The sequence below is a fragment of the Carcharhinus amblyrhynchos genome, chromosome 11 (assembly GCF_965287045.1).
Source record: "Carcharhinus amblyrhynchos chromosome 11, sCarAmb.v2.hapA, whole genome shotgun sequence".
NCBI classification, from domain to species: domain Eukaryota; kingdom Metazoa; phylum Chordata; class Chondrichthyes; order Carcharhiniformes; family Carcharhinidae; genus Carcharhinus; species Carcharhinus amblyrhynchos.
This window is the reverse complement of record NC_137334.1, coordinates 64,752,031-64,767,126: the sequence shown is the minus strand read 5'-3', so window position 1 is coordinate 64,767,126 and position 15,096 is coordinate 64,752,031. Positions and strand designations below refer to the sequence as shown.

Sequence of the window (15,096 nt, the reverse complement as noted above, 5' to 3'; positions counted from 1 at the left end):
TTGTTAGTTGAATGTATTATTGTGGCTGACGGGCCTAGAATGACCCTTACCTGTATTAAATTAAATACGGCGGTTGCAATTTGTCAACAAAGCATCCCTCAAAATATTCAGACAATAAGCATGTTAAAACCATTGCCCCTATTCTATCACTGTTGACTAATTGCTAGATCAATTAATATTTACATTAATTAAAATTAAACTCTATGATGTCCTTTCTTTATTCAATTTTCTCCTTTTTCTCTGATGTTTATTATATGTTTCTTTACTCATGTTGACCGGTGTATCCTGTACATTAATGTTCCAACTTGTTGTATATGTTGTTTTGTCTTTCCAAATTATTTTTGATGTATGCCACTGTATGCTGATATCAAACATAATGAATAAGCAATTATATAAGTGCTTTGATCGTGCACACTATCCTAGGCCAAAGGGCTAAAGGATGCTCTAAAGAACCAACAACTATTCACCCTTTATAAATATCAATAATTTATTCAAAGCACATAATTATTTTTAGCTTGTGTGGATCAAAGCTTTGAATGTAGTACAGCTGCTTGACACATGGTGGTCTCAGTAATAGTGTATTTCCTGAAATGCATTGCAGGAAAAAATAACAATGATGATCCCAGTAGCTAAAAATTGTGAAAAGTTAGCTTTCTAAGCTGTTCATTTATCTTTGGAATTTCAATTCAAATCCAAGCTAGAATAAAGTTTTTCCACAATGATGCTAGTAAGAGTCCTGCATGGAGTTACAGAAATCTCAGTCTACTGGGCATATGTCTGAAGAGCAAAGCTGCCAATAAATTGGTGTTAAGTAGGCAATGTCAGTCAGCCCATAGGGTGTGGGGGAGTTAGCTTTTTTGGTTAGGATCAAGCATGAGATAAGAAGCAATGCTTCTCCTTGTCAGCTTGGATCTCCTCTGCCTCTCTTGTGGGGGCCATGAACTGGATTCAATTTGAATTTGAATTAGAGCAAGGAAGGAGATGGATTAAGGGCTTGCCCTGCCCACTCTGGGCATTGGCTTTGTAATTTCAAGGAATAACATTTAAAATATCCACGTCAATGCCTTAAAGAAAAGTGAACTTTTCTGGGACTACTGTTAAGAGACAAGGGGCAGGATTTTCATGACTGAAATCAGGTTTGAAAGGAGTCAGGTGGCCAGAACAAATGTTGACGACATTCTGGTTGCCTGAAATCTTTGTGAAGGTGAGTTGGAAAGGACACAGGCCTGGAAAATCACTTGTTGTCTTGTTGAGGCCAATCAAGATTGTTAAGACATTGTTAAAAATGCTGAAGGCATAACCTTTGATGCTCTGTCTATCAAAAACGTACCTAACTCAATCTTGAATAAATTTGATGACCTTGCCTCCACTGCTTTCTGGGAAAAAGAATTCTATAGATTAATGACCCTCTCAGGGTAAAAAATTCTTCAAATCTCCATCTTAAAAAAAGGTAACCTCATTATTGAACTGCGTCCCCTAGTTCTATTCTCTCTCACAAGGGGATTCTTGTCAAGTCCCCTCAGGATTTTGCATATTTCAATACGGTCACCTCTCATTCTTCTAAACTTCAATGCTGTTCAACCTTCTTTCATAAAATAAGCCCCTTATCTGAGGAGTCAGTGAACCATTTCAGAACTGCTTCTAATGCAGTTACATCCATTTTTAAATAAACAGATCAAAGCACTTCAGACTTGGTTTCACCAAGGCCCTGTAGAGCTGTAGTAAAACTTTCCTATTCCGTTCCCTTTGCAAAAAATTCCAACATTCCATTCCGTTTGCCTTCCTAATCATTTGCTGTATCTACATTTTTAATTTTGAGATTCATGTACAAGACATCTAGATCCCTTGGATACCACAAGTTTCTGAGCCCTCTCTCTATTTTCTGTTCTTCCTCCCAGATTGGACAAGTTCATATTTTACTACGTTATACTCCAACTGGCAATTTTTTGCTCACTCACTTTATCTACCTACATAGTTTGACAATTTACCTTCCTACCTATCTTAGTACTATCATCAAATTTAGCTAGTATACATTCAGTTCCTCCTTCCAAGTTATTGATGTCTATTGTAAATAGTTGAGGCCCCAGCACTGATCCCTGTATCACTTCAGTACTTACAGTTTGCCAACCTGGAAAAATAACCTATTTATTCCTACTTTCTGTTACCTGTTAGATAACAAATCCTTTATCAGCGCTAATGTGTTGCCCCACACTATGTGCTTCCATGTTGTGCTCCACCTTCAATGCTCCACCTTATCAAGTAACTTTTAGAAATCCACCACCTCTACAAGTTCCCCTTTATTCACCTTGTTTATTACTTCCACAAAGAACTCTAACAAATTAGTTAAACACAGGACAGAATTTTTGTCATGAAGGAGGCAAAAATGGCAGTTGAGCTCGGAAACCCAAGTTCCACATCTGATGGCACCTCCTATTTTTACAGGGGTAGAACAGAATTGGGTTGGGGTTCACTCATATGTGGTTTATGGAGGCAGCTGGCCATTTACATCATCGGTTCCTCTCAATGAAGTGGAAATTTGGCCTGCCAGGTGTGAAAGCTGACTTGACCAAGCAAGAGCTGGTCTGAACTTAGCAGATTTATTTGAATAACTAGGCCACCCCTTTGGAGAGTTGAGATATCCCTTTAGATATTGTTACAGTGAAATAAAACTTAGGTTTTATGTATGTATATACATACATACATACATAGTGATTACATTTGAATCTATAGAATCCCACAGAATCCCTACAGTGCAGAAGGAGGCCCATTAAGGCTGCACCAACACTCCTATGCAGGCCTACCACTTCCCCACCCCTGTCCTATCCTCGTAATCTCATGCATTTACCACGGCCAATCCACCAAACCTGCAGATCATTGGACACTAAGGAGCAATTTAGCATAGCTAATCCATTTAACCTGCACATTGTTGGACTGTGGAAGGAAATCACAGAGGAAATCCTTGCAGACGCGGGAGAAACATACAAATTTCACACTGTGCTCATACTAGAAAATAGAGTAAATACAAAGCAATAGGTTGAGGCGTGTGAGGTGGCATAGGTTCCATGAATGGAGCATAGGGAGTGTGTGGAGTAGGTGCGATGACGAGTGAGGGCTGGGGGGATGCTTTCTTGTTTTAATCTTTTTTATTATGACATTCAACAAAGTCATGGAGTACAGATTCAGAAGTTCTACCTAGCCCATCCTTGCACCCAGCAGCCTCAGCACTCATTCTGGGGATGGCAGGCCCAGCTTCTTACCCCACTACCTTCCTTGAATGAAATTCAGAACTACGGACAGCCATTTTCAAAGGTCATTCTCACAGTACCAGGAATTATCCCGACTCTGAGCACCTAATCCAAGGCCTAATGTTTTGACCACAATTTCCCTTTTACAAAAATACGTTGATTCTGTCTGATCCCATTCGGCTTTTCTATGTACCCTGCAAGAATCTCCTTCATAATGAATTCTAACAATTTCCCTCTGACAGATGTTAGAATTACTGGCCTATTATTTTCTGCATTCTGCCTCCCTCCTTCCTTGAATAAAGATTTTGTATTTGTTATTGAGTTCACAGTGACCCTTCCAGAATCAAATGGATTTTGGAAGACTGTAACCAATGTCTCTATTTTCTCTGAAGCTACTTTTTTAAGACTCTAGAATGTAGGACTGCAGACCATCAGGTCCTGGGAACTTGTCAGCCTTAAGGTCAAATAGTTTCCCAGCAAGGTTTAACTGGTGATTGTTTTATATTCCTCCCTCTCTCTCACCTCTTAACTGTTAAGTACTTTTGGGAAGTTTTCTAAATATTCTACAGACACAAAATGGCTGTTCAACGCTGCCATCACTTCCTTGTTTTTCAGTATCAATTCCCCAAACTCACTCCCCAGTGAACCAACATTCATACTGGACTTTAAATTGCCATATGGCTAAATGGGGTGTGCTCAATCCACCCTCAACGCCCCCTCCCCAGTGCTACGGCCATGCAATGGATTTCTCCAAGGAAAGCTGTTCTCTGCAGAAGTCGGGCTTGGAAAACTCAGCAAGAAACGTGGAACATCACCGAGGAGTTGAGAAGTTTGAACGGAGTGAGAATCCAACAACGATTGCTGTTCCGAGATGATTTGGGCCGTTGGCTGGAATTCTCCTGGCTGTTCAGGCCCCGACACTGCTGCAAGTGAGGCCGGAAAATTTGGCGCTCGGCCAAATCTCAGGTCACTGTAGTGGGATCACGGAATCCTTCTGGCGTGAACAAATGGAGAATTCCAGCTATTGTCAATCAAGGCTTCATGCCTTTGTACTTCAGTCAATTTGTACTTCAGTCAGATTCCCACTAGAGGTGGGTTCTTGACACAGAGACAATATCCTATCCAAAATATAAAGCTAGCTTTAAGAAAGCTTTCCTCAGGACTAGTTTGCATTGTACATTACTTGCAATTATTGGAAATGGAGGATAAAATCAGGGCCAAAATCTGGTATCCCATTCCCAAAAACTAGCATAACTATCCAGCTTAAATTTGTCTCCTTCCAAACTGCCAAGAGAATCACTGAAATTGTTCACAATCAAATAATGAATTGAACAGCACGACTGGACAAGTTGTTTCTTTTGTGGGGCTGACAAACATAAGGTCCCATATTTTTAAAAAGGAAAGAATTCATTTTAAAAGATTAGTTAATACTGCAGCACAGGAGAAATAATATCCCTTCTGCCTTATCAATTATTCACAACTGAGAAACTGGCACTGCAGAAATAAACTGATACTCTATTAAGCTCATTTGAATTAATTACATAAATATGAATTGAATGTTCCATGAACTTTATTTGCATTTTGTACAACTGATTTTAGAAACTGGTTTTGAAAATGAATCGTATTTATGCAGACATGAATATCACATTTGCATCACATTTAATATCACATTAGTGTCACATTTGCATCAGTTGAAATCTACATTTTCACAATCTTAAATACAGTCAATTTGATTTTAACGTATTGGCAGATTTGTGATTATCAGTTATTTTCCAAAACAAGCAAAACGTCTTTAAAGTATTGCCTCACCAAGCACTTCAAAGATATTGGCATGCAATTAATTATTGTAATATTCATCCACTTTTAATGCAGGTTTGTTTTAAAAAAATACAACAGACCTGGTTTGATTTGTCTTTAGTCACAGCATATTGACTGCCCTCTAAGGCTGCACTAACAACTCTCATGTATTTCCATGGAGATGAGTTAATTGATATTTTAATGCAGCAAGCTATCACTATGCACTCACTGCTTTAAGGTTTCATTATTTCTCGCAAGCCGGCATAATTAAAGAATACACGTTGCAGTATGGTGGACACTATTTATTAACACTGCTAATTTGCATGAGGCAGCACTTGCATCCTCACTAACAGATGAGGTTGCTAGGAAGGACCTGACTAATCACTAAGTGGCCTGCTTATTGCTGCTGTTTGATCATCGCTGCTCACAGGATAATTCCCCCCCTCCTTTTTTCATTAGAAATGGTTTCTCCCAGCTGAGGGAGGGAAACTGAATTTGACATTTGATTTTCCTCCAGATGTGCTAATCAGTGGCAGTGAACACTGCAGAAGAGAAGAGCAGAGAGCAGAGAGAGCTTACCTGTCAGACTCTGTCATTTACAGACATGACAGTAAGGTTTTAAATGCTCGCAGTTGAGCTTTGAGGTTTGCCCTTGGCCTTGTCTTTTTGTTCCCAAGTTCCTTGAGAATGTGAATTACAGCACACAGGTGTGTTGGCACCTTGTCACCCGGACTGCCTTAGTGCCTGGTGTTTTGACAGTTTAATTTTTATCCGTCTCTTCACATTTGCTGTTTCATTTTAGCACTGGCCCTGATTAAGGGGACTTGCAGCAGGTTGGCAGGCCAGGCAGTGGGAACTTCAGGGGCTGCTGCTTTGCTGTTATCTTCAGCTGCAGTTTCCAGGCTTTCAAGAAAGAGACCTGTCATGCATCAGCTGCCAAGTTAGGAGCCTAATACTGAACTGCGAGTGAGTAAGTGTGCCCAAAATCTACAATGACAGCCATGAAGGAGCAGCCTAACATGGGGAGGGGAAGCCAACAGCAGCAAGACCAGGTATTGGTCTCTTAAGACATGTTTTTTTTTAATTTTCCACATTCAGTTGTAACAGAATGATTGTAAATGTGATGATCCACATAAGCTGATATTTTACAGTAAGTTTTTTAAATATATATATCACAGCAGAATTCCGGTCATCTTTTCTTGCATCATAGAAATGTGAAAGCATCTTTCTTTGAAAATGTGAGCAAACTAAAGGCTAATTTGTTAACAATATTATTGGTTCCATGTTATATTTTTATTTGGAGTTCAGTATAAACAGGTTTAACTATCCAAGTTTCCTAACAGTTTTTTTATTCAAAGCTGAGAGTGAAGCTACTTGCTTACCTCTGAGGTTCAGCATTATCTTCTTCCATACCTTTTTTTCTGAATTGCTTTGTGAGATGAAACTGGTTATTTACGATCCTGAGACTGTGCTTTCAGCAACTGTCAGCTGAGGCATAAACTGCAGCAGACAGAGCTACAGTGTAAGAACCTTCCTTTATTTGCTTGCTTGTCAAGGTTACATTGGAGTATGCCACATATTTGAAAAAGCTACTTATATGAATAGGATAGAATCATTCCCTGAATTAGTATCCAGTAACGTTGCTACGATTAGTGATTGTAAATATACACTGTCAACTCACTGGTCATTGTGTAACTCGTGAAACCGGAAAGAGGATAGAGTGTCCCTGCTGTAGAAATGCTCTGTATTCAGCGTATGTTATGCTGTAATTCATTTCTTGTCATTCAGTTTATCATGGGATTTACCACAACCTAGAAGTGGATTGGTTGAGATTACAGAATGCTTCACCAGAGCTATATGATTTCTAATGGTTGAGGATGGGGAAACTAACTTCTTGCCATATAAATCATTCTGCTGCCAACATTGTACTCCTATGGACTAAACTGCAATAAGATTGGCATTTCACAGTCACTTGATGTTAACAAATATGCAGTAATCGGTTGAGGTGACTATATTTAGAGAATGGTTCTGGGTCGTAACCACACTCAGAACAATATATTCATCATAAATCCGAATTTGGTTACATTATGCTTAAAAAAATGAGGTACCCTAAAGTGAGAATAAGTATGTAGAGATGAACGAGAATAATTCACATCCAATTCAAAGATACCAGAACAACATGAATTTCCAGTTTTCTTAAAGTAACCTCAAAATGTTACTTCTATCTGCTGAACACAGCAACATTATTTTGTTGAATACTTCAGTAAATGGTGTTTAATCTGTTCATATCATGTTGCATGTTTATGGTGTGTTGTTCAAGTAAAAAGTTAATGTAGCAGTGCTGGAAGAAATATAAGTTAATGCTCTACCAAGTGCATTTTGTTGCAATCTAAATGCAGATTTATGTTGATAAAAGGATTAATACTTTAATCAAAACACATTCTGTTTCCCACGCTGCTGAAATAGAAGCCGTAGAATAAACCTTTTGCAGCATGCTCGTTATTAAAGAAGGAAAGTCCAACATGTAGATCAGAGAATAACAAGTAGATTTTCATTGTGTTCTTTTAATAAATTGCGCTTTATTGGGATTGACAAACTTCAACAAACACTTCACTTTTTCTGCCTATTTTAACATGAATCTTCATTATTTCAACATTATTTAACATCATAACATTATTTTAACATAAGCAGAACAGACTTCATTGAATGATTCACTTTTCTTTATTCCAAAGTGCCACTCAGTATCTTAATGTCCAATTAACACAATGAGAGGTATTATCTGATTGTTTTGTTATGTACAACATTTTTATTTCAAAGTCTAATAGGTTCTAGTTTTACAAGTTATGGCAATCAGTATAAATATATTTTAAATTTTTGTCCTTTTCAATTTTCAGTACCAAATCATGTTACAAAATTTGCACCTTTTTGATAGTAAATTGTGGCAAAATGTTGTTGTAAACAATAATAAAAAGTACTATTCTAGAGGTGCAATATATCTTTTATCATAAAACTAAAATGTTACTGAGAAATTGAAAAGTTTATTAGAAGAGATTTTTGCAACATTAGTAAAATATTACAAAAGCAGGTTTCTATAAATGTGTTCTTTTCTGTACTGGTTCACACAGGTGTGCCAAGCATCTGTGCTCTGCTGATAAACCGTAGTCACTGTGTGTAACTTGGCTTTTTTTTGGTGTGGGAGTGGGATTTGATAGGATCATCAAGAAAGCTGTTTCTTATTACTCTTATTTTTAAAAAGCTGGCCAGTTAGCTCAGTTGGCTGAATGATTGGTTCATGATGTAGAGCAATGGCAACAGCATGTGTTCAATTCCTGTGCTGGCTGAGGTTATTTGTGAAGGCCCCACCTTCTTAACCTTGCCCCATCACATGAGGTGTGGTGATCCTCAGGTTAATTCCTCACTGGACTTTGAGACTTTTTAGTGCTCTTTTTAAAAATATGTAATCAAGTGCACTTAATCAGTCCCAGACTCTCAGAATTTCATTGATATTCAATGTTGATTTGCTATGTTAATATTTCAGTGTTGATGTGCAAGTTTTTTATCGGAGCACTTCTCTTGTTGCTTTTACTTCATAACAGTCATTGAATTAGGTTTAGCTAGGTGGTGTGTTTCACTTGAGGTAGCTCTAGTAAATGAAACAAATGCTGACAATTAAGCCACTTTGCACTCTGTTAGATATATTAGAAGCCTAAGTAATATTTATTCATTTTCCCAAGTTGTAAAAAAAAAATGCCAGCTTCACTCTGGGACTTTTATGTTATTTTCCGTTTTGATAGCACTTTTAGTAATTCATTAATGCATTAATCACTGAACATTTACATATGTTTATTTCATAAACAAGGTAAAGTTTGTTTTCTCTCAATCCATTTTGTAACAGCCACAGTATAGGTTCATTAACTGATAGTATCTGAAGAAATGCAGTATTGTGCAGAGTAACATTCAGTACTGTAAGAGTTAAAATAATCCAATTATTTTACAATTGTATTATTTAGTGTTTGATTCACTGACTCTCTAGTAGAACACAGAGCTGCATTAATATTATTGCATTAAGAATTTGAAGGGATTCCTTTTAATACCTAAAGAGCAGCTTGTTATTCTCAGTTATTTCCCTCTTCATCTCCAGCACCACTCTTGAGCATTTGCCTCATTTCTGTACAAGTTCTCCAGGATGTCTGCACTGCAGTGCTAGCTATAAACTAGCAGAGGGTTGTACAGTAGTGCACAGAGAGCTTAGGGAACTGAACTAGGCATTGTATCGAGGGTATTGGTAAAAGCCATGGCATTGCAATGGTAAAATGATACACTACATCTGGGGATTTTAAGGAATAAAGGATTAGATGGTACAATCTCTGCACAGTAATTAAATTGGTTATGTGACATGATATTCAGTTATTTTAGGGAATAGAGGATTAGATGGCACAATCTCTGTACAGTAATTAAATGGGTTATGTGACATGATATTCAGTTATTAAAACAAGCTCTGATGGAAAGAATGTTAAAATATTAATATCTGCAGCTCATGTTCTTTGAGGCCAAATCCTGTAAAATGATTTATTTTGGAGATGTTTAAAGCTACTCTGCCCCACAGTGGTCATTTTTTAATAATAGATTACACCAGTACTTGCCCATTAGTATGTATGTGACAAGCATTTCTAGCACAATCATTACCATTTCAATGATTGTTCTTTTGAAATGTTAGCATCCAGCAGCTTTTGATTCAAAGCATTTACTTTGTTTGGTTTTGTCCATTCTGCCATATGTAAAGACGCACTCTACATTATTAGGTACTAAAAACCTTCATCTAATGAATACTGAACTTTCTATACAACTTATTAAATCAGGCAAATCCTGTATTGCTGTAAATGATTTTTTTTCAGAAGCCAGATTGCTATAGATAAAAACTAACACTGTTCAATTTTGAGACTGAAGCAAATCTGGGGTTAATAATGAGCATAATAAGATTCTTTTCATAGAAACCAGAAGCAGGAGTGGGCCGTTCAGCCCTTCAAGCCTGCTCCACCATTCATTTTGATCATTGCTGATCGTCGAATTCAATATCGCGATTTCCCCACCTTGATCCCTTTAGCCCCCAAGAGCTAGATCTAATTTCTTCTTGAAATCAGACAACGTTCTGACCTCAACTACTTGCTGTGGTAGTAAATTCCACACATTCACCACCTTTTGGGTGAAGAAGTTTCTCCTCACTTCAGTTCATAATCTATAAGAGTACAAAACAATGCATAACGTAAGATTATTATTTTGTGTACAGAGTAAAATAGGTTAAGTTTTACTCTGAAATTTGAACGTATGAACAATCATGGTATGTCCTATTTGAAAACGGTGGCAGCAAAGAGCTCCAGCCTGCTTTATTTTGCCACAAACACCAATATGCACGTAAGTGTGGATGTAAAATTCATCCTGCCCAAAGGCGAGATGCATTTTTATTAACATCCTGTGCCCTTGTTGTTTCTGAATTAGAATTCAGACAAGAATGTAAGTTTATGTATTTTTAATATTAAGAAAACATTGTTAACAGTGAAAATGGGGCATAGTGGCTCACAAGTGATAGCACATGAAACGACTGTACAAAGTTCACCATTGGAATTATTCACCTCCAACGTATCATTATTCATTAGTTGATAGCTAAATCAAATGCCATTATTTTAGCTGGGATAGAATAAAGTTTTCCAGCTAGCTCAGATCTCATCACTGGGATGTTAATCGGCACATGATTTATACCAACATTAAAGGCTGCATAGCTTGGTGTTGTTTTATTGTTCTTGTCATGTTGCTTACTGGAGCAATTCATTTTTCATCTTAAAACTCCCATTCCTTGAAAAAAAAGACTGCTCGAGGTATGACTGTGCTAAACATTTGTATTTATAATGCACTATCATACGCCATGAGATTATTAAAACAGTAGAGGTTTAAAACAAGATTTTATTGAATTTTGTCAAGGTTGAAATGCAAAGATGCCCTCCTAATTTCTCCAATTCTGGCTTATTGTAATTAGTGTAATAAAGTAGTGCACTAATCAATAGCATGTTTTGATCTCTCATCTTGTTATTACTTATAGTCCATTGCATTTTCTATTTTAATAATCTTCTAAGATTAGACCAATTTACAGTACTATGGTGACCAAGCAGTGCTTTGCCCCAATTATTTGACTATCCAAGTAGGTTGAAGTAATAATATAGTTATTTATAGACCAAGGTATTCAAATATTTTCTATTGACAGCACTCCTTTTGTTATTACATCCAATCAGTCATCTAAATTAATGAAGTTAGCCAGGATGTCAATTTTTTAATGCATATTGAAAATGATATAGTGGAAGTGGGGCTGAAATAACATAATAAGGAAATCAAAGAATATAGAAAAAAAACATTTTTGTAACAAGGTAAGTTAAGGAAGTGAGAAACATATTGCTGTAGAACTGTTTATTCTTTGTGATCTGATTAAGAGAGCATTTTCTTCGTGATGCTGCATGACCATTTGGGACCCACAAATATCTTGCAAATCAGTGATGCTACATATTTTCATCTGAGGCACAGGTTCTGCAGTGGCTGCAAGATCATAAGGGATTTGTGGCATTCCTGCATTAAAGCAGAGATGCACCGAATTCCATTATCCTTGAACCCCCCTCGAGATCTTCCTGTGTCTTAATTTGGAGATAATCCATTACAACTGTTTCAGTCTGTCGTGAGGCATTGTCACATGTGAATACAACTGCATATTAATGAATTGCCTACCTAAGCCACCTTCACTGTTTTACAATGGGAAGCCCTTGAGCCTCGCTGATGTTTCTTGGGGACATCACTCTGTCAAATGTGATCTTACAACGTTAGTAATTGCAGCTTCTGTAGTTCTGAGCTATGCTACGTTTCTGTGTGTCATTTCCTGATGAAGAGAATGCCTTGTTTTTCAGCTACCCCATTTTGTTCATGTTATCTAGATGAAACCCATGGTTGCTCATGCCAGGGATTTTCCCATCCCGCTGCAGTGAACATATATTGACTGGGAGCCAAATTCTCCGACATTACTGCAGTGGGAGCATGACATGAAAGGTCGATAAGATCAAGCCCATAGTCCTTTTCTCATTTTGCCAATGTAATAAATTATGAACAGTAACAGAACATGTTGAAAATACTTTGTAGACCAGACAGCATCTATGAAGAGAGAATCAGGGTCAAAGGCCTTTAATTCTCTGGTTATTCATGGCAACGGAATTCCCCAGTCCCCCCTGCAACTCACCGTCTCCTGCAGGTTTCCTGCCAGCGTGGGGTGACACCAATCTGAAATGCCATTGACAGTGGTGGGATCAGAGAGTGCAATTACCAGTGAACAGCACACTGCCTCCTGCTGCCGAGAAACACATGGCTCAGAAGCCAGAGAATCCCACCCAGTGTTCCGAGTTGAATTTAACTTACCCAAAACTCATCTGCTTGCAGAGTTAAAATCAGACCGAATTGTAATGTTTGAGGTTGGCGAATTTCCATTAAACAATTAACTTGGTACGATTTTAAGCCTTGTTGGACTTTATCAAGGGTAGTTCAGTGGTGAGGGATTTCCGCATGTTCGTGCATTAAGCAGTCTGATAGAAACTTATTTTGTAATTATGATACAACAATTGTTTCCACATGAAGTGGTAGTCAGTGAGCATCATGAAAAAGTAGCAGTACAAATGGGCCCAACCTGACAACCCATCTAATTTATACTGCACGCAAAGAACAATACAACGTCAGCCTGATCTGAAATTGGGTTTACCATTGAATTTTCAGGCAACAATATACTTTATAGACAGGCAAAAGGCACTTATTCCCTCTTACTGCCCATGAGAAGAAAGTACTTTAATTATTTTTAAAGTATGAGGCAGTCTGTTTTCCCAGGCCCTTGATTTGTGTGATCCAATTTACGAATAACTTGAAGCAAGGTTGAGTTATACCTGAGGGGCGCACACATGCGCTGTATACAAGTACTGTAACATTCAGAATTAACGTGAAGTATGCATAAATTAACAGACAAACTGTGGGTTAAACACTCCACACTACTGAGTAAATAACAGATGCAACCATCAGAATTCTCAAGAACCCACCCAGATGTTAGTATTTACTGAGAGTTAAATGAACTCTTCAGATGATATCTGTCTTTCTCATAAGGGATTCCAATTCTGTCCTTTCAAAAATCTAGCATTGGAACTCCTTCTAAGCCACTCCCAAATGGACTGCCTTAACAACCACTGTCTTCCAGTGTTTACTCCTCAGGACTTCTCCTGAGCCCTGGCTGTTTGGGAGATTGCTTGCCACAACACCTCTACTGCCTGAAGCCTCTTTTACCTGCTTCTGAACACACACCAAGTCATGCAGGATACCTGAACTCTTGGCTGCATCGACTGACAAATGGCTCACAAAGTTGCTTCTTAGACTTGTAGAATCCGTGCAGTTTGTACTTTTGCACTTACTCATACCCAGAAGTATCCTGTAATTCTAAGTATTTACCCCACTATTTTCTCTAACCTATATAATTTGGGACATTTAGGGGCAACTTAGCATGGTCAATTGACCTATCCTAAACATTTTGGACGGTGAGAGGAAACTAGAACATCGAGAAGAAGCCAGGACATCCAGAGGGAACCCACATAGACACATGGAGAATGGGCAAACTCCATATAGTCACCCAAGGCCAGAATTGAACCTGGATGCCTGGCATTGTGAGGCAGTGTTAACCACTGCCACCATACTATCCCAGCTTCTCTGAAGCTAAATTCTCTCAGCAACATGGAACAAACAGATGGTGACAGGGGCTTCATCTGAGCCCCACCTACCAGAGCTACCCGCCAACACAGAGTTAGCTCCCAGGGCCAAGATCTGCATTCCAGCTGCATGAACTTTTTATACACCTGCTCATGAATAACTAACTGACTAAAATTGACTGACCCTTGAACTGCTGTTCACTGACCCTTCAACTGACATGGGGAAGATATCAAAACATTCACAGCAGATTCCAACTTTGTTACTGGGCAGTAACCACAGTAACAGCATTGAAATGTGCTGTACCTTTAAAATGTCACAATGTCCACAGGGACGCAGAGATCAATGTTTTCCTGTGAAGTGTCAGGGTCCAATGAGGAATTCTTTCACACAGAATTTTGAACTCAACTGGCTGAAGACCAAAGCTATAGAATTTGCCCCACCATGTATGCTGATGGTGCCAGATGAAGTAGGCTGGGTCAGTCCTGCAGGTAATGGTCAGAAATCTTCAGCAGAGACAGGCTTCAAGGAGCAGACTATTGTTTTGCCTGGAGGTCTGCATTGTGGTGATTCACCAGATGGGTGTTAAACAGCCGAGTGCTGGTGAGGCTAAAGGTATAATGTTATAACTATCCAACAAGGCTAGAGGCTTGGGTCATGTGACATGGTTGCTAATAAGGGACCGCACACCCATTAAAATACTCAGTTAATCGCAGCTTAACAATCAGTTTCTGTGCTTCTTGCCAGAAGTCCATTGCTGATCCTTAAGAGAAAGACAAGGTGGTTATTCATATGTCATCCAGTAGACTGTGCTTTAATCTGTGTGTCTCTCTCTCTTGTGATAGTTCTGGTTGGGAAGCCAGTTTTTCTGCACTTTCTCTGCTTTCCTTGAATACAATGGGTCTGTACAATGAGATGTGGTATTCTACAGGCTGAGCAAGGAATTAATTTTTCCTTGCAACTCCAAATGGGAGCTCGCAGAATGGTGGCCATGTGACTTGTAGCAGCCATTGTTTCTCTTCATTCAGCAGAAAATCCATTTTGGAAAGTACCAGTAAGATATGAAAAGGAACTGTACTATCACAGGAACCCAACAATACATTTAACACTAAACCTTTTCAATGTCATGAGACAACAGGTGCCATCATGTGCAGATCCCTAGCACTACAAAGTAGCCGGTGGAACAGGAAAGCTCAGTACATGTGACAGTTATAGCCTGCAGTATAACTCTGATCTTTGTAACTGTAATTTGTATTCATTGCTGCCAGCCTCATATCAATATTGCAGT

The 15,096-nt window shown here is 38.4% G+C and overlaps 1 protein-coding gene across 1 annotated transcript in view; it reads left to right on the top strand.

Annotated features, from left to right (window-relative positions):
* The first annotated feature begins 5,577 nt into the window (after positions 1-5,577).
* dpp10 (dipeptidyl peptidase like 10) overlaps positions 5,578-15,096 on the top strand; it is a 763,552-nt gene continuing 754,033 nt past the window's right edge. Inside the window, exon 1 of the mRNA XM_080199302.1 lies at positions 5,578-6,094. Coding sequence (XP_080055428.1) covers positions 6,035-6,094 — 60 coding nt within the window. The 5' untranslated portion in view covers positions 5,578-6,034. The remainder of the gene's footprint in view (positions 6,095-15,096) is intronic.